Raw genomic sequence first — 24496 nt, 5'->3', positions numbered from 1 at the left:
GTTGACTTTTTTTACTTATTTTTTTAGCTTGCATTTTATTCATGGCAATAGTTTAATTAAAATTAATTAAGGATAATATTAGGGTTATTTAAACAGTACTAATCCATTTTTAAAATTTGTAGAATTCTATTATTGGCTCAGTGTATTACTTACACTTATAAATAAGTATAAGTAAGCAATCTTGGACTATTTTTTTTCGTTCATATACTCATTTCAAATGCAATTCTCTTATATTTGAAACCTAAATTTATAGATCTAAATATAGTTTGAGCACTTTCATTAAATATTAAGTCTGAACTATTTTTATATACTATTAACTCCATTAATGTTAATAAGAAGAAAGACTATTGAAATTTTTTTTTACAATATGGATGCATTAGTGATATTTAACACATATTAATAGTAAAGCCTAGAGCAAACACAATCAATTTTTGTTTCTTCGGATGCTTGTTTTTAATTAGCCTTTAATGTTTTTAAATCCTAAATATGTTCCAGCCATCATAGTAAATTCTTCCCAGTTTTCTAGTGCCACCTTGCTTGTTGAAAGGTAGCAGCTGTGTTCTCCCTAAGCCTCCTTCCTAGTCTCTAAAAAGCGGCTCACAGATAATATGTGCCCTGCCTATAAATGTGCCCTGCTTGCTCTTTTCCTAAAAATAAGCCGCCGTCCCATAAAAACACTGCCTTATTTTTTCAGGAAAGGTTTTCTTAACCACCAATTTTCATGATAAGTCCACTTCTGATTGATTTTTTTCTTGGCACTACAGTCTATGACAGGCCAAGGCCATCCCAATAAGTTTTTTCCATCTTGATCTATTCTGTGCCATGGTCTTCCAGTTAGTTATTCTTATTATCTTTAGGGCTCCCTTAACTGCGTCCAGCCACCTAGTCAGTGGAAGACCCCTTTTTCTTGTATTGTTTCTTTGTGGAAGACCCCTTTTTCTTGTAGGTTGGTTACTTTTTTCTGGGGTTTTGGTCTTCAGATCTATAAAGGTCTCCCAGCCATTGAATACGATTGGCCTTAGTTTCATGAACTATGCCTGGTTGTTTATACTTTTTATATAACTCATGATTGTAAAGGGTGCACAATTTGTTATTCTCATAGACTGCTCCAAAAATTTTGAGTATCCCTCTCTCAAAAATCAGCAATTTGTTCTAATTTTTTTCTTCTTAATTAAGAGTCCAGCACTCACTACCATATAGGATCACAGACTGTAGGAGTGTTATGTATATGTTAGTTTCTGTCTTTTGTTTAAGAAATTTACGTTTTAGTTAGCTTCTTAAACCTAAACAGTGCTTTTTTGCCATTGCTAAATGGCTATCAATTTCAGTATTATGCAGGTTACAGTAGTCTTAAGATATTTAAATTCATCAACTGTTCAAATTCATAATCATTCACATGTAAGAGCATTGCCTTAGTGAGCCCTCTGTTTATATTTAGTTTTGTCAGCATTAATGGTTAGTCCCATTTCACTAGCTGCTACTTCAAGAGCTTTGAAGTTCTTCACTACTGAATGTCTAGATCGTCCTATAATATCAAGATCATCTGCATAAGCAAGAATTTGTGTAGATCTTTGAAAAATAGTGCCTCTTACACGGATTCCAGACGCTCTGATTACTTTTTCAAGTGCGATATTAAATAGAAGGCAGGCAAGCACATCTCCCTGCCTCAGGCCTCTACCAGTGTAGAAGGGCTCGGAGCGTTCGTTTTGCAACTTAACTCTGCACTTGACTCTTCTGAGTGTTGCCTTTGTCAAGTTATTAAGCTTCAGGGGAATACCAAATTCCTCCATTGCTTCATGCAACTTATTTCTCTCGATACTGTCCTATGCTACCTTAAAGTCAATAAAAAGATGGAAAGTCCGATTTATTTAGTGACTGATAATTAATTTTTAAATTGATTCCTTCATTTTTAATGAGATTTTATATTGTCTAGTTAGTTAAAATTTGCATGATATTCGGCCCCCTGAGATATTCACATCTTTTATTTGGAGGTGGGGATGAATGAATTTTCTAGTAATTTTAAATTTGCCATTATTTTATTAAATAAATACCTTTTATTTAAAATTAAACTTTAAGTATTTATTTTCTCATAATTTTCAGTTTAAAATATTTAAAAACTTTAAAGTTAGTTATTCATCAAATAATTTTTTTGTTTATTTGTTCTGAAGAAAATTCCAGTTTTCTCCCTGAGCGTTTTTAGAAAGGGTAAGGGTCTATCTGATAACAGAGTCCATAGCATTTTTAAAAAGTGCCTATTTCAGGGCTGATTGTGCTCCGGAAAAAATCCGGATTTCCGGAATTTTCTCTAACAGTGATCCGGAAGTTTCCGGAGATCGAAGGTCCAGACGTTTCCAAAAATCATTGATCACAGAAGTTTCCGGAAATCAAATTTTCAAAGGTAGAACTTAAAAACACAGTTTATATTATTTGTTTGTAAGGGAGAGCCAGAGAGATACTTTATATATGCTTATATTCATGATTAATATTCATTTTTAATCAGTAAATAGTTGTTATAATCATAAACTCAAGAAAGAAAGACATATTTGTAAATTTTAATCACTTCTCCAGGTCATCATAGGTATGTGTAAAATTTTAAATATAGTTTAAGTAAACTAAGAAATATTGAGAAAAAAAGAAAGAAAAAACTAGTTTAAAATTTCTTCAATTAAGCTTCTTTTTTTTTTTTTTTTTTTTAACACAAGAAATTTTCCGGAATTTCGACTTGGGCTCACAATCACCCCTGCTATTTTCTATTTGACGTTTTTTAAAGGTTCTTTTTCATTGAGTGATTTTAAAAAGCGCTTAATTTTTCCTTTACCTTGTTTGCCACGTATTATGCAAAAAGACACTTCATATTGTTCTATTCGCGATTAATTCAAACCCAATCTATTTCGGCGTACTGTTGGTCCTTAGCGTATAAAAACGCCATACGTTTTACGATTCAAAATTTTGTGTTTTCTGACAATTGTCAAGAACTATGCCAAAAGTTTCTTTTTGACATGACGGTTAAATCCGGATAAAACCGTCAGTTGCCAACCCTGCCTAATTATATTTTTTAAGTGTTTAAAAATATTTTTGAGTGCTTATATCTTGCTGGAAAAATTTGGCTACGCACCCTGTATAAAATTATCAGTGTTTATGGGTTTAATTCTGATTACTATTATGAATATTTACTTTGTTAGGATTATTCTCAACTGGTTAAATTTCTATAAGTTTCTCCTTTTTTTCAGGGTTATATTAGTGAATTTTTTGAGTGATTTTAAATTCTAAAATTATTTTTTAAATAAATACCTTTCTTCTTTTTTAAAAAAATGCATCTTTAAATGTTTTTTCATAATTTTCAGCTTAAATTTTAGATTGCACCTTTCAAATTATTAGGTTTAATTAAAAAAAAAAATAATTAGGTTTATCAATTGAGCATTTTTTAGTTTACTTGAAAAAAAATTATGTTCAGACATTGTATTTTAGCATCCCCTTAATTATTTTTTTTATAAAACTGAATTTTTCTCTTGTTTTGATAATGTGTGAAACTACTTTTTGAATTACTATATACTTAAAAAAAATATAAGATGGTAATTTAAAAATTGTTGATCAAATTCAGTTATTACATCTTACACAATTTGATAAATTTTTACGGCGTTAAATGAGTGCTCTTTTCTGTGAAGAAGTGTCCTGCCCTTTTTTATTTCTAGTGAGAACTCTGGTAACAGTTTTGTGGGATTATTTTTGTTATTAAAAGTGTCGGATACTTTATTCAGTTTGATTTGATGATTGTGACAATGTGGTTATTTCAGAGGCATCCTTTTTATTGAATTTTTGTGTATTCAGATCATTCTATTTTCTAAGAACAAAGAAGGATTTTATACTAGATTTATATTTTTGATCCAGCCTTTTTATGAAGCTAGTAAAAATTGCTAGATTCAAATTTTCTTAGAGCTTACCACTAATTAATCATAGAAGCATATGGCCTTATTTCTAGGATTCAGAGTTTCTAATATTTGTGGAATTTTATGAAAATTTCATTAAGTCATTAAATTCATGAATGTCATTTTATGAAAAAGAAACTTCACGATTTTACAATATCCAATGTTCGTAGTGATATATCCAAAAATTCATACTTACAAATGCAGTAACAAAACTTGAAAGGTGGACTTTTAGCGTTACACGATTATTAATTTCTTTCATCTGATTTTAAGAGTTTCTGATCAACAATACATTAATCATATAAAATAATATTCTTAAACAGCTAATTGAGGAATCTAATAAATTACTTTTGAACAAAACTTTTTAAGGAGTCTATTTTGTAATGAGTTTATATTGAAACCTTCCTTTAAAAGCGTAAAATAATAAGCCTTATTCTTATACTCTATTGCAAATTAATGCTAGTATAATTGAACAGTAATTATTTGATGCCAGTTAATTTTTTAATGTAACTGTAACTATAAAAACTTATAAATTTCTGTTCTAAACAAGGTAATTCTGAAATAAAAAATAGTATATTTTATTATTCTTTTGTGATGAAATTTTTCTACACTTAAGTAGAAGAAATTATACTTTGTTTTACCCTTTTTAAAAGTAGCTTGGTTTATCAAAACCTTTTCTTACTCTCACTATGAGGCCTGTTTTATCGATTATAATTTTCTTGAACAACACCATAACTCTTTGCGTAGTTTTTTTATTTTTTTAAAATAAGTTGTCTGTCTTGGATAATCTTAATGTTCAGTTTTTGGTGCTTTAGAAGACAATGGGTAGAACTTGTGCTTCAAAAATATTGATTTCAGTCTCATTGCTAGTGAGTTGGTTTCTGTTAAATGTTTTTTTTCGTAATCTATGCAATAGAATGTAATTACCATTTAAAATATTTTGGTTGTATTATTTAACCCAAATGTTTAGCCACCATTTAAGCACCACTTAATCCGTATATAAAATAATTTTCTTGAACTAATAATTAATTTGCTTACAGTTTGGGAATAAACTAAATGCATCAGAACTTATCTAAATTGAAAAACTAACTTCTATTCAAAAGTGTTTGAGATGCTACACTATCAGAAAAACAAATGTGTGATTGATGCAAACCTCACTTGTTAAGCAATCAAAACATAAATTTAAATTTACATAGCAATATCGCTTTTAAATGAGAAACAATAAAAAAAACTATCAATAATATACTCATCAAATATACTTTCGATTGTAATTTTTTCTACTAGATTTACAAAATATCTTTGATAGGTTTTAATGTAATTTGATTTGTAATAAAGTAACAATTCTGAAGCTACAAAACATACGTCTGATTGGTACTCAACAGATCGTAACTTAAACCAGAAATAATTTATAATTTTTTTTTATGAAAAAATTTATTTAAACAATATCTATACATAAAACTTTTTTTTTATCATCTAGGTTTTAAAAACTTCCCTTGGATATAAACTCTTGGTACACAGATGCCTTCTTTGTGGTTTACAGTTTCTCTAGAAACATATTTATTAGCTATCACTTCAAATCCAGCTTCAACCATTAATTTTCCCAAGTATTCTGAAAAAAAAATTTTTTTTTCATGCTGTTTATTGAATTTTTATACACTACATTAAAAGTTAATGAACAATTTTAGTTATATTTCTCAAAAAATAAGTTAAAATACTCCAGAAAGTTCAGGTGCATGCGATCAATCATAAATTTTTAGTGTTTTGGCTAATTTAAAGAATCCATTATTAGATTCTTTATAAAAAGTCATTAAGGTTAGTGAATATAAAAGTAAATAAATATTTTAGGAGATTTTTAGTGTTAGCAGTTAAATTTTTTTTTACAATATACCTACATACAGATTTTTTGAGAATATTTGATAATTTTTTTGTTAAAAAAGAAAAAAAAAAATCATATATGTCATTTTCTTAAATAAGAATATTCAATGTTATCCAAATGTCTGCACCTTACCTTATCTGTGTTTTAATGAAAATATTATTAATTATTTTAAAAATGTAATTCATTACTTGCATTGTTTTTAAAAAGTGAAAATTGAAGAATTAGTGATTTTCTTAGACTTTTTAATATTTTTTTTGAAACATTTAATTCTTAATGGAAGATATGGATAGTTAATGTTTAAAAAATTTTTAAACAATATACAATAGGGCATCTATTTCAGAAATTATTTAAAATTTTAGAAAATTATGAAATATATGTGCAATGACTATTATTTGATTGATTTTTGTTAAAGAAGTACTTATTTGAAAACAATTCAATGATGGCAACTAAATGACTGCTATTTGCATAAAACACAAAGGGATTTTTTTTTTTGAGCCATGCAAAGTGACTAAGAAAGTAAAGAAAAGCTGGTTAAAAAATTAAACAGGGGAAGGCATTCAATGAAACAAGTACTGGAAATTGATGCAGGATAACCTATTCTGTTCTGCCATATGTTATTGCGAAACAAGGAATATCCACTCAGTTTTGCATAATTTTTTCGAATCACTTGATAAACGTTAATTTTTTAGCTAGAAAATAAAGATTATTTCTTGTTCATATTCAAGACTTAAAATACACCAGTGAAGCAGAGTATTCAAAATTTTTTCACATAATAAAGAATAAACTGAAAACATTTTACGCTCAATTGATATAAAAAAAAAAAGCTGTTTACTAATCAATAAATAATTTTTCTAACCTTCAGAGAAGTAGAAAGCTCGAGTGCCATCTTGCCTTACATAAAAATTTTCACTTAACTTGTGACCAGGTTTAAATCTCAACATTGCTTGATCATACAATCCATAATCCCTAAATAACAGAATACCATTGGGTTTTAATACCTAAAGAGTAAAACTTGAGAGTTAATAAATAAAAGGAGAAAAAAAAAAGCACAAAGATTTTTGCAGTAATACACAATATTTACCATAAAAAATTTAAGCTTATAAATTGTATAGTGCGGCTTTCAGTAGAACTCCTTCAGATACGTCTCGCGTCGTGGCGGGTACTATGGTTACGAGAAAAGGTCACTTGAATTGGGGTGAATAGTTTTGTCTTAACCTTAGCGTAGGTTGTCGTGAGTAAATTAATCGACACCTTTCTTTCATTTCTCCCCCATTAGAAATGTGCTCTCACTTGTTACCATAGCAGCAGCCAGCCCCAGACTTTCAGTCTGGAGGAGTTATCTTCAAAGCCACACTATACTACTCAGTTTACACCAAATAAGCCTATTGGTTATGATAAAAATTATCTGTTATACACAAATTTAGGTCTCTGATAATTTTCTTCAGGATTTAACCCATCATAAAAAACAGCTTTTTCTGGTGCGGGGACTCCATAATATTGAAGAAAATTTTGTGGGATCTTATAAGCATTGTGTAAATAAGACGCATATATGAACTATCAGTTTCTTTGCTTGTACTGTAATATACCATGCAGTTTTAGAACTTTAAAAACATTGAACAATGTGAAAATTTAAAGTAAGTAACAGACTTAAAAAATAATCCAATAACAAAAATGCATAAAAACATTTTCATTTCTTTATTTGTATTATCTTATGTTAATCTGTTTTTCAGATACATTTTATAAAAATGTTTCAATAATTGTGAAATTATATTTATAAATATCAGAATCGCTAAAATTTTTGATGACCTCTATCAGGGTAGGGACCCACAGTTTTAGAAAATGTAACATAAAAAAAATAAGCTAGCTTCTTTGTTTTGTTTACCCCTAAGTAATGCTTGCTAGGAAAGTGAAGTAAAATCTGTAATTGATAGGATCTATATTCAGAGTTCAAAACTAAATTATTCAAACTAGAGATGTGTCAAATGTTTGATATTTAGCCAATCTTAACAACATTCAGTTAGACTAGATATCAAACAATTTATTTTGTTGAATATTTTCTTAGTTATAAAATTAATCAATTATAAAGAATTGTAATGAATAAATGTAATTAAGAATGATCTATAGAATAATTTGCTTAAATATTTAAAAAAAGTACTTAATAAATAAATCTGACAAATTAAGAAACTAGGTAATAGTTTACAATTGGAGACCATCTTAAATTTTGGCAATTTACAACTAAATGAAAATGGGATTTAAGTAAAACTGAATGAAAATTATCGTCAAACCAAGAGGCCCCCGATTCTACACTAGAATCAGAAACTATAATATTAAATGTCTCTACTTAGAAAACAAATCCTTAAACTAAAAATGAATAGATTTAGATATTTACTCTGTTTACAGTGAAATATGAATCAGGGGTGATTGTGAGTTTAACTAAAAAATCAAGAAAATGTCTTGAGTAAAATCATTAATGACGCATTTCAAAAAAATAATGTGTTTATAAATTTAAATCATTGATATTTTCAAAACACGAAATTCTAAATAAATTATATACAGCATAATTTAAACGAATAATTCTGTATAAAGTTTACTTTTAAATCTAATCACATTTATTATTCTACCAGAAAAAAAATTATTTCCAAGCAAAAGAGATGCCAAGTATAAATTCTAGTACGGATATTTTTGAATAAAATGTACAAGAATTTTAATACGTAAATGTGATCGACTATTTCTTGAAACTTATAGACCTAGGATTTCTGGATTGCGGTTAGAAAAAAATCTGGATTTTTTCTGGAGCACAATTATCTCTGATTAAATGGGTGTAGATTGAAATTTTGTAGTTTAGCATTTATTGTTAAAGCTTATTAATGGAGTTTAAAGTATACTTTTTTACATAGTCAATTGAGAGGAGTTGGCTTATAAACAGATCTCCCTACATATGAAAAGGTACTGAAAATACTAATAGAAAATGATGAACAGTCAGCACCGAAATTAACAATAGAATAGAAAAAAAGAAATTTATTTTAATTTTTCAATTGATTGAAAAAGAAAAGAAAAAAGGTGACATGACATATTTGAGGCCAGAACTTAAATTCAAAATAGGAAAACTGCTTAACAGTTTAAGGTGCATCCTATCATCTCTCTGTGTATTAATATTATTACTTTTGCAAACATGAATTTTTTTTTAGTTTGGCTTATGCTTTAAATTTTAAGGACATGTTTAATGAAAAAAAAAAGCAAATAATTAGCCCAGATATGAATAGGTTTATAATACGCGGTATACATCCATAGCAACATAGTAAGAAGGGAAAGAAAAAATAAGTAAAATATGCATACAAAAAGAAAATTAGAACAAAGGGCAATAAAGTGATAATTCCATACACTGATTGAACTAATTCAATGAAAACAATTCAAATTTAAAAAATCATAGGAATCAATCACACTTATTCATTTATTCCTTCACAGCTGATCAAACTGTCCTTTATTATTATTTCTAGTTAAGTGCTTTAAAAGATTTTATACCTTTTACTAAAAAACAGCACAATACATAGAAACGTCTTATCAACTGTTCAGAAACTAAGCTGCTTTTCTCTGCAAATACTATCTTAAACATTTTGAAAATGTGGTTTATTATTATATTGTCCCAAGCACTTCATTAATACTTTTTAAATACAATGGAAATTTACAACAAATCTTTTAGAATGCATAAAAATATACCTTATAAATATTTTTGAGTGCGAAAAGCATTTTTTCTGGATGGATGGCAGACAAAACAAATATTAAAGTTGAAATACTAATTGTACCAACAGGAATAACATTTGCTAAATCGTCTTGAGTGATATCACAAACAAAGGCATTACAAATGCTAGAGTCATATAGCTCGTTAGCCTGAAAAAAAGTTTACATATATCAGTAAAATGAATAAATAGTAAAATAAAATACATGGTAGTTTAAATATGTCAGTTTGATGAAAAATGTTAAAGTAAAATAAATGGTAAAAGTAAAATTAGGTCAACTATTGATAGAATAAGAAATTGATGAAAATCGACAAGATTTATAAGCAATGTGTCAGCAGAATAATTATTATTCGACACATTTCTATTTTCCTAGCTTCTCAAACAAAACAAAAATTCAATAAATAAAAGAACGGAAAAACATATAAAAATAAATAAACAGTTTTAGCAATCAATTAATACTAACAGGTTCAAGATAAATATATATACCTAGACCAATGATATATATACTCAAGATAAATATATATGATAATGGATATATACATAGTTTTCTTTAACACAACTAAATCAATTGACTATAGTTAAGTTTTATAGAGTGTATAAAATTTTTTAAAAACAAATGTAAAATTAAAAAGAAAAAATTAACCATACTTTTACAAGTTCAACAGCACGGGGAGAGAAATCACAAGCATAGAAATAAAAGTTTACTCCTTCTGATATTAAAGGAAACATGAAATTTCCTGCTCCACATCCAACTTCCAAAAGAACTGATTGTTCATTTTCTTTCTAAAAAAATTAAAATATACAAAATTGTATTTTTGATTGCTTATAATTGTCTTAATTAGTAAACTTGGTATTTGAATAATGAGTTTATTTCCCCCCCCCCATCTTGTTTGATTCATGGTTATGCCTTTTGTTTAGCACCAGAAATAAGATAAGATAAGATAAAAGGATTAAAATAAGGGTACTTAACAGTAATAGGGATCACCTGTTGGGGACGGCTTTCTCGATTCATCGATAACATGGACATTGGTCCAGATAACCGATACATATGAATTTCGATATAGTGATGTATAGAAAAATATTTTTTCATTTATGACTTTTACATGGGTAAATATTTTTATTGCTCAAAAATTTTTTTTTTGACGGTCACAATATCATATTCAATTATTATCATCATGCATAATATTTGCGTTATTATCTTTTTAATATACACTAGCACTCTGATTAAATTGAGGGACAAGGGCAAAGCAGGTTACAAAAATCACAAATGATGTCATGCTCAATGAGATTGAAAAGATAGCAAGAAAAATGACATCATGGGGTTGTCACTCTTCTAATTATATTTGGTGTTTATTAAATACACTTAAAATCAGCAGATTAAAAATTTTTCTTAATGAAAACTGCTTTTATCTCTTTCATTAAAAAAAGCGCAGAAATAATCATATTATTATTATGTTCACAAATGTTATTAAAACACATAGTTAAAGTTTAAGAGTAAAATCTGAAATATGATTCAAAATATGCATTATGTTTTTTAATTGCTAGTATACATTTATGTAATATAATGTGTAGCGTGACAAAGGGGAAGGTCAGAAATACAGATAAAAAGAGAGGCAACATTAATGAATGGGCATTTAATATGAAAATGAAAGTAAGTGTGAAAGTGAAGCTACTATTTATTAAAAAATTCCATTTCTTAAATAAGTTGTAATGAATCACTATTCCAATAAGTCTTGTTTACTCTGATTTATTTTGTGTTCAAAAGATTTATATTTTTAAATTTCTCAGAGCTCATTCTAGGCAGGGTAAATAGGGCGCAGCACCCTGTTGCCCCCCCCCCCCCGAAGTAAATTAGTGCCCTGATATAATAGACTCCATAACCTTTTTGCCCTTTCTTTCCTCAACCCTTCTTTGTTTTTTCCCCAAACTCTACTATGGATTTCCTAAACTTTTGTTACTTTCAACTCTTTTTATTTAGTTTGTCATTGCTGTCAATACATAGGAATACATTTATATGGGAAAGGAAAAATAGCCATCACACCCCTTGTTGCACTTGTCATTGAAAGTTTGCAGTTACTTCCACTACCATTAAATCATACTTATTAATCATTTTAATTATTAAATCATAACTACAGAAACTTAAAAATATACATTTATTATTTTATTAATATATGCATGCATTTTAAATAAATTACTACCCATTAACTCAATATATATGTTAATTTATTAATAAAAATTAGTAATTAATATGATTGCTTTGCTACTTTTAGTAAAGTAAAGAAAAAAAAATCTTTTACTAATTGACAATGTTTTTTAATAGAACGTGTAAAGCCCATAGAAAGAAATTATTGCCTTTTTAGAATAATAATGCCCTTTTTTTAAACTTTTGCACCCTGCCCTTTTTTCTGACTAGAATGAGCTCTGAATTTCTATATAATTCAATATCATTAACAAGATAAATGTTTTTGGAACTAAAATTATTATTATTTTAAAAATAATTTGGAAAATTTAAAAATAAAGAAGTTATTTTTGCACTACGTTTTGCATACCTTAGTTTCAGAAAATTAGAAATACTGAGTAGGAAATTACTGATTAATTCATATGTATGTACCTCTGAGAGAATATTAATTGTATTCTTTTTTACTAATTGCAATTTTAAAGGTAATCATTATATTCCAAACTTTTAACTCTTGAGCACCTTTATAGTACACGGTATCAGTAATTACTAATAAAAAATTTTTTTACATCAATAAGTCTTAAATAAGCAGTTATCACGAATGGATTACTTTATTCCATTCATTTGAAAAACACATTAATATGATGATAAATTATCAGATAAACTTTCTGTTTCATACATTTATTTTTTATCTTACTTACTGAGGTTTCGTTTGCAAGTTCCTCGAATTCTCGTTTAGTCCAATGTCGATCTTTAAAAAAGTTTCCTCTATTCCTCTTATAAAACAAATCCCAATTCCTTTTAGCTTCAAGTTCTAACTTATTTTGTTTAAAATCAGAGATAGTCACTTTGTCAAGAGATAATTTTTCAATTTCAGTATCATTTAAAATTCGCGCATAATGACCTTTTTCATTAGTTGAAGCCATTTTTGAAGATTCAAGAAATTGGTAATTTAACTGTTTTTCGAAAAAATAAAACCAAAAAAACTTAGATTAAAAGAGAAATAAATCGATGATAGAATATAATTTTGAAAAGCATTCTATAGAAAAAAGTGATCCACGATATATTTTACTTGAGCCATGTATCACGTTTATTTGTTTACAATCACGTTGGCGTCATTGGCGAGTTGAAAATTTGGGATTTGGCGTAATTTTTGGCAAATTTTTCACTGCTTCTTTTTTGACAAGTTTTTCAGCTTGTGGCAACACTTGTGAAACTGAAATTCGTGATGCTTTTGTTTTGTTTATGTTATGCCCAAAGTTAGTTTTGTCCTAACGTGTTTTTGCTTTGATTTGGTAATTGTTCCTTTGCTGACAGTTATTCTATTTGCTGCAAATGTTATAATTTAATATTACTGTTTTAAGTTTTGATTTGTTTTATGCTATATTTGTTTATTTTATTTCACGTTTAGTGGTGACTGATGATTTCATAAATGTGACTCATTCATTATTCACCATGTGCTATGTCGCAGCGAATTTAATTTCCAACTATATTAAGGAATGTTTAAATTGCAGTTAGGTTTAATTACTATTTACGAAACATATTTCACAAGATATGTGATGAAATAGTTATTTTTCCCCAGATGTGCTTATCTACAATCGAATTTTAACGTCACACAGGAAATTTTTAGTTCATTTGTATTAGAATTTTGAAAAAGATCTTTCCAAATTTTTTTAAAAGGGATACTCCGTAGTCATAAAGTTGTTGCCCTTTCGTATGCTTTGTTGTTTAATGACAATGTTTTATATTTCAAGGAATTAGAAATGAAGTACCAAGTTATGTGTCTATAATAAATAAATCTTTTAAACAATTTTTTGATTTGATAATGTTACTAATTCGTTTTAGTTATTTGTTTATTAGGTTAGTTTATTAATTCATCATTTGATCATTTACAGGTCACAACTTGATGGGCTTGAGTCTATTTGTAGATTTAATCTAATAGAACTATCTGTTTGCAATTTTAAAATTTTAGATGTCTAGTCGAAGTATTCTTGCACTGCAGTCTTATATGGCTGTTCCTTTGTATGTCCCCCCTGGGGAAATAAACGTTGGACGAGCTTTATTCCATGATTTTGTTCATGAAGAATTTGAACAACAGGGATTAGATGATGCTGCTGTTATTGATAATTCAAATGAAGATATTGTCAGGGAACATATGGCAATGGCACAAAATCTTTTGAATGCTGAAGCAGATGGGTAAGTTAAATGAATTGTTAAAGAATATTGTACATAAAATTGCTATCAATGCATTCAACAGTTAATAATATAGGTTCTCTAATCTATTTAGATTGTGGCCACTTTGCAAAATTAACATTTTTCGATTTCTTTTTTGTAATTTTTCTGATGTTTAATATTTGAACCGTTTCTTGTGTAATGCAAAGATTATACATATTTAATCTATAATGTATGTATAATCTACAAGCTAACATTGGCTCCTAGGCATTGCTAAATGTTAATTAGAAATGTATTAAAGAAAAACTATTTCACAAATAACTTAAAAATTATGATGTCTTTTTTTTCCTTCCTAACTGAAATAAAAAGCTGTGTTAGAAAGTGTTAATTTTTAATTGTTCATCCTACTCTTTTATTCACTCATTGTCTTAGTGTAAGCTCTTTGTGACCATTTAGTTTTATATATGACTATGATTGAATTCAGTACTTGCTGGAAGATGTAATTTCTAATGAATTTTACATATTACTAGATGCATGTATGTTACTTTCAATTAGTATCTCATGTTGGCCTTTAACATGTTGTTTTTAAGTTTTTGTGATGCACTATAATAGAGAGTTTTTGCATCGCTGTGTTAGGAATCTATTCAAAATATACATCCTAATTCAATGTATATTTGGACTTCAAAAGTGTAGTTTTTATAATTATGTAATTAAAGAGTCATTTTGTGTAATAATATTTAATTAAGAAAATTTTGAAATTTCAGTTTAGGGGCAGGTGTCCCAAATATTGTACTTCGCACTATTGGAAGTGATCTTAGAAACTTAGCTAATGACTTTGCTCGCAGTCCCCAAAGAGGAGAGGTTAGGCGTCACGCATATAGAGTATGTATTGTTTTGTTTTCTTGTTAAGGTTGTTTAATATTCTATGCTGAATTTCAGTTAGAAATTTCAAATTTATTGAAAAAAATTTTTTACCCCTCTTATTTATTCTTATATTTTTATTAAAGTTTTATGTTTGTTTCTTATTATAGTCTCGTGTATATAATTTAAAATTTGTTAAGATAATATGTGAATTTTCTAAAGAAAATGTCTCACTTGATAGAAAAGTGTTAATTTTTCTCTTAATAGTCTTGTATTCGCATTTTCCCTTGTATAAGATTCCATTTATTCATTTATAGGTTGACCTGCGATCACTTACTTATGAAGGATTTTTGACTTTACTCCAAGAAGTATTTAGGCATGGTATCAATGTTTATAATATAGTGGCCCTGTTTTACTTTGTTTCTGATATTCTTATCAGAGCTGTAAAAGTAGAATTAGCAAGAATTGGAATAAATTTGTTTAGATGGGCTCTACAGTACATATCTGAAAATGTTTGCAGATGGGTTTATGAACATGGTGGTTGGGTAAGTTAAATACTTTTATGTTTAATATGAAATAGTTTAATGGTGTAAATTTAATTCCAGCTTTAAAAAATTCAGTAATGTGACAGCTATTTCAATTGACCCATATTTTTATTACTACTATGTTTGTCCCAAACTTCTCTTCTTTCCCAAATTGTTCTAAGACCAGGGGTCTGTCTAGGTTTTTCTGAGAGGTACCTATTTTGTGAAAATTCAGACATAATTTGTGAAAATTAAAAATTGTATTAAAAGATCAACACAAAAATATGGATTTATCGTTTCTTACCGGATACAAAAATAAAATTTAAGGAAAGGTATTTTGTGAAACTACCGGTTTTCCTATAGTTAAATTTGTGAAGGTACCACTAAACGGTAGTAAATTTGGCCTGGACAGACCCCTGAAGACTGTTATAATTGATTCCTTGGGTTATTCATCCACTTTTCCTTTGAGGTTAATATCTTCCTTACCTGTACTATGCATGATTCTTTATCGCCTTACGAGATCATCGTCAACAAAACCAATTATTTTTATTTTTTGAAGTGTCGAATGCTATTTAGGCAGAGTATGAAATAATTGTCCCGATGAGGTTATTATGTAAATGCTGTGCATGTTACTGTGAATGACCGAAATCAGTGGTTGTTGACTTTTACCGGTGAATGTTGACAATCAAATTAGTCGTTTTAGTGAATGTCCGAAATATTTATTACATCCGATTTGATATTGATTTATTCGTGGATATAATTACATTTATTCGAAATTTTAATACTTACTGACAATAGATTAGAACAAACATCAGTGTTTGGAGTATCGGGCATCAGTGTAGGGTATACCGGGCAGTGGCACTTGGCCTTAAAAAAACATCAGTGTAGAATATACCGAGCAATGGCACTTAACCAGACCTAGTATGACTGGACCTTTTTTAAATGTCCGAAATATATACTAGGTCTAGTGCCACTTTTGCTATAGCTTAGATATTAAAAAAAAATTAAACAAAGCGTTTGAATCAATTTTAAACTGATAACGAAATTATTGCTTTAAAATTAAAAAAATAATAAAAACTGCACCAGATAAGAGTAATTGAAGTAGTTGCTTTATACAGCGCATGTGCGGAAATTGTTTTTTAAAAAAATTATCCATGTGCATCTAAAAGTAGATGAATATCCCAAGACACTGTTATTATCATCTTTAATCTATTCTAGTTGTTATCCATAGGGATGAAAGCATTTTACCTGGTGGAATAATATGAGTAAAGATTGACTTTGAGTAAAGGCAAATATTATTATTGTATTATTATAATATTATATCATATTTGGATCTGTGGCGGAATAATCGCCAAGTCTTGGCAACTTATGGGCAACGGCCCGCAAGAAACTAATTGAAATATCACAGTAAGAGACAAACTCGGTATCTATAACTCATATCTATCCCCAGACTAACATCTAATTTATTTATTTATTTTTTTAAAAAACTTTTATGTTTCAGATCAATTTGGCGTCTCAGCAATTGTAGTTGGCATGGCAGGTTACATTACAAAAATAGCCCCTATTTTATTTTAAATGTTACCTTTAGAAATAAGTATTTCAGAATTGAAATTTTTCCAATTGACCAAATTTACATTAAGTTGCAGGAATTTTAGCAGTGAGGTGGAGCATATGAGGTTTTTATCATGGTATATACTGCTTTGGAAAAACCTATCTTTACTATGGTTTTTAGTGATTAAAAAAGTATTTTTTCCCATGCTTTTTGCTATTTGGAAAAAAATGTTTCCTCTATTGTTTTTAAAAAAATGATTGCCTTGTTGCAGAAGGCTACCAAGTTCTTGTAGAAATTTTTTTTCTTTGGAAAGTAAAAAAAAAAAAAAATTCTGATTTTTCTATTCTTATTTGAGAATAAGGAAAAGTAAAGAATAATTAAGTAAAAAAATTTCATTTTCTTTTCTGTGGAAATTTTTGTTCTATTTTATTGTTATGCTGTTATTATTGCTAACTTACACATAGCTTTTAAAATCTGATATTTTTAATGCAATATTATTCATTACAACAGTTAAATCTCGCAATGAAAACATGCATTAAGTAACCTCTATTGAAGAGTCCGATTCGTGCGACTTCTTCATCAATCTCTTTTTCAGTAGTTACTGCTACAGATTTCATGATTTTTTAATTTTCTTAAGTTGATGATGAATTACAAAATGAGAAAAAGGAAGTAATTATTGTGTTATCTTTCTGCTAAATGTGAGAATATCGCCCATAGTATTAGAATAATAAAAAGTATTATATATTCAATTAAAAAAATTATTTTATTTGATCTAATTTTTTTATTTATTTTTTGAAGTTAACACTTCTGTTACTTTAAATTAGTAAGATGTATATTTGTTATTTTTAAGTATCTTGCAGAAAGGTATGTCTTAGAAAGCCTGAAAAAATTCTCCTACAGGAGTTGTAATATTTTTAAAACCTTTGAAGCTTGTTAACCTTTAATGCATTATCATTTTAGGGACTAGTGTTCTAAAACGTTTTGGCATTTTTCTTATTATAATGTTATTATGCATTGATGAATGAAAAGAAATGTTTATATTAAACTTTGGAAAATGGAAGTCATTACTAAGGTCCAAAACTTCAATATTTCTGAGTTCTTACATTAAATGTCGGTACCTCTGCTTTTTTTTTTATCCATATATTAATTTCTTACTAAATATTCTATCTATTGATAGACTAAACAAAGAATTTCAAAACAAGAAGAGTTATAGTTTGTCTAAAATACAAACTCCCCATGTCATTCATCTGGACCCATGTCAGTGACTATGGTAACGAGGTATAACCAGGGTTCATACAGATGCGTTATACTCCTTAGAAACTCCTTGGAAATAAAAAGGTCTCCAAAGAGTACTTGGAAATACTTAGATTTCCAAATTAGTCCTTAGAAACTCCTTAGATTATTGTGTTGCATAGATGAACTTACTAAGTCTGCTGATGAATTTTCTGTCCAAGCAGGGGAATGAAATGATATTACTTAGCTGTCAAAATCTAATAGTTTGAGAAAAACTTTAAAAGAAAGAAAAAATTTAATTGCAAGAGTGAGAAGAAAAATATAACAGCAAATAATTTTAATTTTTAATGTTATAAACAAAATTAATGATTTACTGTTTTTTTCTTTGTGTAAAATGCCTTAGATTTTATGTATTCAGATTTAAAAATATAAGATTGGTAGGTTTTTATATTAATCTTTAACATCTGTACTATGTACTTTAACAAGATTTATTAAAATATTTGAAGCTAGAAAATGTATTTATGTGTGAAAGTCATAACTTTATTTATTTTTCTTGATGAAGCTTGACAAAGTTAAAATTTATTTCAAAAGGGCTGGAAAAAAGTTTCTTATGCAAAATATACATTCTTGCACGTTCTTTATAGTAACTGCTTTTTTATTTTTTTTTATTTAAAAAAACTGTTTAGTTATCTTTTACGAAAAGTTTTTAAATTTTGGACCCCTTGGAAACTTCTTCGATTTCTTCATCTGATATCTGTATGAACCCTGGGTATAACTATTTCAAGTAGGCATGTGGAGTCATTAAAATTTTTGAAGTCTAACTCAAACATTTTTATTACTATTATTACTAATGTGGTCTTATGTGTATTGGACAAACCAAATGTATCCTTAAACTTTGACACAAAGATATATCCAAAATCAGATAAAATATGAGAATGTTGAAAGATATAATTGAAACAAAAGTATGTAGGTTTTGTTTAGAATAGGGGTGCACAACCTTTTTGAGTGAAGGGCCACTTGCACAGCAGGTTGGCTAACAAAGGGCCGCAGAAGATGTATTACATGTTAATGACAAATGTAGTAATGTTTATTTAAACATTAGCGTTCCATTTTCTTTATCAATAAACTTAGTAATATCAATAACTTAGTAGTGTTCCATTATTAGAATTCATTCAAAAATAAAAAAACTTATACTTTTTTTTTTTACAAAAAAAAAAATTATAAGTTTTTTTATCATATGAACAATATATGATACTTTTTTTATCATATGAACAATAGATTTATCAAAATAAATAAACATTGAAGAAAAGAAATGTTTTTTTTATCATATCATGCAATACGAAAATTCATTTTAGAATTAAATTCTAATAAATAAAAAAAAAACTGCTATGACACAGAATGAAAGTAGGAAAAAGTTTATTCATAATTAAGTAATATAAATTCAAATTAAATATTTTAATTGAAGAAAATTTATAGGTTTTAAACAAAAGCCTAAAATAAAAACAAAACTGTGATAGTTCAAAATAAAATTCAATGCTTATTTTGTAATGTACTTTATTATTTTATTAATTATTAGATTTTTTTATATCGTAAACATTTTCTTTCTTTTTTTTTTATCGAAAGAGATCACTTAAGCAACAAAGAATTGAAATCTAAACTACAAACAGTGAACAGTTTAAAAATTCACGTTTTCCGTCATTTCATGAATTTCTCAAGTTGCAATAACATTGCATTTAAATTAGGGAGGGATGTAACGAGTATTTGATCCTTCTGTGAAAAATTCAGTTGGTTGAATGATCAGTCAAATATTCGGCAGAATAATTTTTAAAAAGGTATTTTTCCAAGTTTTTTTTTTTTATTTTTGAATTTTTATAGATATTACTTTTTTTTAAAAAAAAATTATAATCAGACAAGTCAATTTTGTCCTTTTTTCGATACTTTGAGAATTAAGAAGGAATTTTTTCCATTTTTCGCCGTTTTTATTATAACCCAGCATTTTAACAGAAAGTCTCATACTATTCATTTATTATCACTCTTTCCCTGTACTGTAACACATAAGTAACATAGAAAAATGTGATTTTCAGTATTAAAGTTTTGTTTCAGGAACTAAGAAAAATTTGTTTTTTTCTGTTTTTCTTTTTTTCGGTATTTTTATTATGACTCAGCATTTTTTTAAAAAAATAAAGTTACTAACAAAATTTATTTTCGAGCAAGTTTTTTTCTTCTAAAATTATGGAAATGAGAAAATTTTAAATTGGAGACTTTCGGCATAAGATTTTCATTTAAATAATTAGCAATAACTGCCGTGAAAAATTGTTGGAAGAAAAGAAAGAATTGCAAAAAAAAAAGATAAAAGATCACTTAGATTTAAGATGAAATCGTCACAAATAAAGTGCACAAAAAGTGATTATTTAAATTTGCGATCTAAAACTCGCGTCTTAATAAAAATTCCGGGGTTTTGGAAATCACGTAGAAAAGTGGAAATAACTGTTTAAAAAAAATCATTTATATTTACGATAAAGTCGGCTTAAACGTACATTTACTAAAGAATCTGTTAAAATTGATTGTGTCAAAGCGTGATCACTTAAAAGTGCGATTAAAAATTGTCATTTTTAGAAAAAAAATTTTTTTGTTTAGAAGCTCTCGCAGGCCGCACTTCAGCAGTCGAAGGGCCGCAGGTTGTGCACCCCTAGTTTAGAAGTTAACAAATATGAAGCTATGACTCTTTATTGTACGCTATCTGTTTCAACTCTTTAAACATTAGATTATTATTTTTTTTAAAGGAAAAGAAGATAATGTAGAAAACATTTTAATTACAGGGGCCCACCACATATTATACAAGAGTAATTGAAGTATCTTGTCTTTTCTACTTGATTTATTGTTTTAAATTATTTTTAATATTATTAAATTCTATAAGTTTTTCTAGATTCATTTTTCATAAAATATATTATATTAATAAAGTAAAAAAAGTATTAACTAACGTAACAAGTATTAAATAACATAATACAAATTAGGATCCTTTCTTTCCAAACAAGCGTAGGTTTATAAACCTATACAAGAAATCTTTTTTTCCTATGAATTTTAATACGGGGTCAGCGATATCGTGGTTCCTTAGGATTCTTTCGAGCCACCTTTTCTCTTTTTTTTGTCCAACTTAGTTTCTACCGTCATTTTCCTGCATGCCTAGAATTATAATTACGACCTTCCTCGAAGTGTAGTATTTGATATTTTATTAATATTTAAGTTCATTAAATTCTATGAGTAGGTTTTATAACTCATTAAGTAATTTCTATAAGTCATTAGTAACTTTTATTAGTTTTTATTCACCCTTTTTAAAGAAAATGCAGCAATGAAACAATTTATTGTACAAAAGAAAATGTAAATTACCTTTTTTTAAATGAAATATTGACAGGTTATTAACTGATTATTTTTATTTATTTAACAGGAGAAAGTAATCAAACAAGTCATGCGAGGGAGAAATGTTGCCTATGTTGCGCTTGGTGTTCTTGGAGTTGTTGCTGTATGGGGAATATATAAAGGAATTAAAAGCTAAAATGATTGTTTTAAAAATTGCCATTTATCCTACAGTGAATTTCTTAACTAAAGTCAATTTGATTATGTTGACTTATGTTTGATTTTGTGCTACATGTTCAGTTTAGATGTCATCCAATCAAAATGCTTAATATTCGTTATTGCTATTATCTAAAGTGCCTTTTCTTGACATCTATAGAATATGATCTCGTATTTATTCGTCCTTTGTATATGTATTACATTTGTATTTATATAGTATTAACATACTGTTTCTTATATATCTCGTGCTCAATAATCAATGGACTAAGTCATTTTTTTTATAACAACAGACAAGGTTAGCTAACCTTATGAAGAGTTAAAGCAGAAAATAATTTTTGTTTATTTTTTGTAGAAACTCTCTAATTTTACTATTTGATTACCTATATGATTCAGTATAGCAGTTCCGAACTTGGGAGGCAGGGCATATTGTGAGTATTAAGAATTACATATCTATCTTGAAATGTCATCGTGAGCTGCTTGAGACTCTTCCCTATTGTGAATTGGCTTTTCATACAGAATTGAAGCATTACTTTTATTTATCTTAATTTATTTTACCGCTTTTACTTTTCCTAGTAATTTTTGTCAAAAATATTCAGGAATAGGTCTTGAGTAGGTATTTTACATAATTTAAATCATTGACAACTGATTTATCACTTTCTTCAATTTTGTTACCAAATCATTAAGTTAGTTCTTTCTGGACCTATGCGATACTAATTTTACGCTTTGTTATTAGAAAAGATAATTTAGATACATAAATTAATCATTTCAAATGTTCAGGAAATGCCAGTTCATAGTGGGGAGGCGTCCCTAGCGGCATACAATGAGTTGCCGTGCAACTCTTGATCCTTATGTACCCTATCCACTCTCCAAGTTTGTTATTGGTGTACGACTTTCAACAATATGTTGAAAACTGTGAAAAAATCCTATAATATAATTTTTTTTAAAAAAATTGTAGTTTATATAAAAATCATTTATCCGTATCTTAAAAATAACATTTGCTTACTTAAGCATGAAATATTTTGAATGTACAAATTTATTTTCCTTTATACAGTTTTTGTACTTTTACATATTAAAGTATTCTTTTGTATAAAAGATAATGTAGATTTATATACTGTTTTCATACTTTCTTAAATCATAAATGAAACTTTCATTTTCTATTAAACTCATGATCAAAGCGCACAACTTTAAAATGGAAGATGTGCAAAAATTATCTGTGTATTAATGGACTGTGCTTTTTAAATTATGAGTCTGATTTGTGAATGCATTGTTTTTCAAAAACTTTAAATATCATTCTAAAGGATTAAGAATTATAGTATCAATAATAAAATATCTCTAAAACTATGCCATGTTTTATTTTTCTGAAATTTTATCCATGTGTAGAATAAAACGTAGTCAGAAATTTTTTACAATAGAATATCAAGCAAGTGGATATATCTTGTTCAAAGATAGAATTGATTCAATGAAGAGATAGAATGAAAAGATAGAATTGATACAAAAGTATTCATTGAACTTTTATTTTTGTATGTCATATTATGTTTTTATTAGAAATTGGCATATTAAGCAAGTCAAGATGGTATGAATCAAGAAAGGTAGTATCAAGTCAGGTAGTATCAATCAAGTTAAGGAACTTTTGTACTTGTGTAAATTTTCTATGTATATTTTAAATTTTGAAAAGTTTTTGTTATATGTATTATAAAAATATTTTTGTGACTGATTATATAAATATGTGGAAAAAAAATTTATTTGTAAAATTAGATAAACATGTAACGATTGTTAACTTTATAGATAAAGCACTTATCTCTGAACTGAGCGTTTGTGATACTTGAAGACTTTCATATTCCAACCGATTTTCAAACTAAATGACCAGTTCTCCTTGTATGTTTTTCAATGAGAAATTTTTACACTAACTCACTCAGATGCAAATTACTTGGTTTGTTTACCAAAATAAGATTATAGATTATTAGCGTAATAAGATTATTAACATTCAGTGTTTGAAATATTAATGACAATAAATACATGGTTTCAATATTTCAAAACATGTATTTAGTTATAGTTCCCCCTCCCCCTACAATTGGTTTCTTATCTTTTGTGCAAGCAATTTATTGTTTACCTATATAGGGTTCACCTATTTTTACAGCAGAATTGGACGAAGAGAAAAAGTTGACTTTAAGGTTATGCACTCTTAAAATATAGAACAAAATGAGAAATAATTTCATACTGTATGCTATTATAATTATGGACTGCATTTTTGTTATTGTTTGACTAATGAGAACTTTCTAAGTATCAGATTCAATTCCTATATCAAAATATTTTAAACTGGGTTATAAATTTTTTTAGCTGAATTTTTTTTTGTTAAACAAAAGCTTTGACCCTTCCACTTATATAGTATTCCTTATTTGCACTGACCTAACTTAAAATGCGCTTGTCTCGTTGAGATGCACAGGAGAGATATTTAAGTCTGATATCACATTTAAAGACAACTGTCTGCGTGAGCAGGGTATAAGTTGTCCACTAACTCCCAGTCCCGCTCAGAAATGAAAAGAAACATTTAATCTTGTTTCTTGCTGCTCATAAAGTTAATGATTAAAGTAAGATTGCAATTGTACTTACCATAAGTTATCTACATATTATCAATTGTAATTGTGCCTGTATACTTCTATATTGAACTTACTCTATGAATCCTGAACTATATTGAACTAAAGTATTTACATCTCATTGTTTGGAGTATAACACTGCCTGGTCTATTTCCAATGTCTGTTTTACAATCATTGGAGCATCATATTTCTGTAGTTTCTCTTGTTAGTATCTTTTTTTTTTAAATATTGATCATTATGGAATCTTACTTAATATTAAAATTTGTTTTGTAATTTGA

The 24496-nt window shown here is 27.7% G+C and overlaps 2 protein-coding genes across 2 annotated transcripts; one reads left to right on the top strand and one right to left on the bottom strand.

Moving 5' to 3' along the window:
- Positions 1-5335: 5335 nt before the first annotated feature.
- LOC107438755 (tRNA N(3)-cytidine methyltransferase METTL6) lies at positions 5336-12848 on the bottom strand. Its single transcript, XM_016051113.5, has 5 exons — positions 12414-12848; positions 10185-10319; positions 9517-9687; positions 6656-6797; positions 5336-5532 (listed from the first exon to the last, which is right to left on the bottom strand). The coding sequence occupies exons 1-5, from the start codon at positions 12636-12638 to the stop codon at positions 5393-5395; spliced, it is 813 nt and encodes a 270-aa protein (XP_015906599.2). The 5' UTR covers positions 12639-12848; the 3' UTR covers positions 5336-5392.
- Positions 12849-12875: 27 nt separating this feature from the next.
- LOC107438756 (apoptosis regulator Bcl-2) lies at positions 12876-24496 on the top strand. The gene is made up of 5 exons (XM_016051114.4): positions 12876-13007; positions 13608-13908; positions 14649-14766; positions 15063-15290; positions 21500-24496. The coding sequence occupies exons 2-5, from the start codon at positions 13685-13687 to the stop codon at positions 21605-21607; spliced, it is 678 nt and encodes a 225-aa protein (XP_015906600.2). The 5' UTR covers positions 12876-13007; positions 13608-13684; the 3' UTR covers positions 21608-24496.

This window comes from Parasteatoda tepidariorum, chromosome 3 (genome assembly GCF_982258835.1).
Source record: "Parasteatoda tepidariorum strain Cologne lab strain chromosome 3, Ptep-v5.0, whole genome shotgun sequence".
In the NCBI taxonomy this organism is placed as follows: Eukaryota; Metazoa; Arthropoda; class Arachnida; order Araneae; family Theridiidae; genus Parasteatoda; species Parasteatoda tepidariorum.
This window is presented reverse-complemented; position numbering and strand designations above follow the sequence as displayed.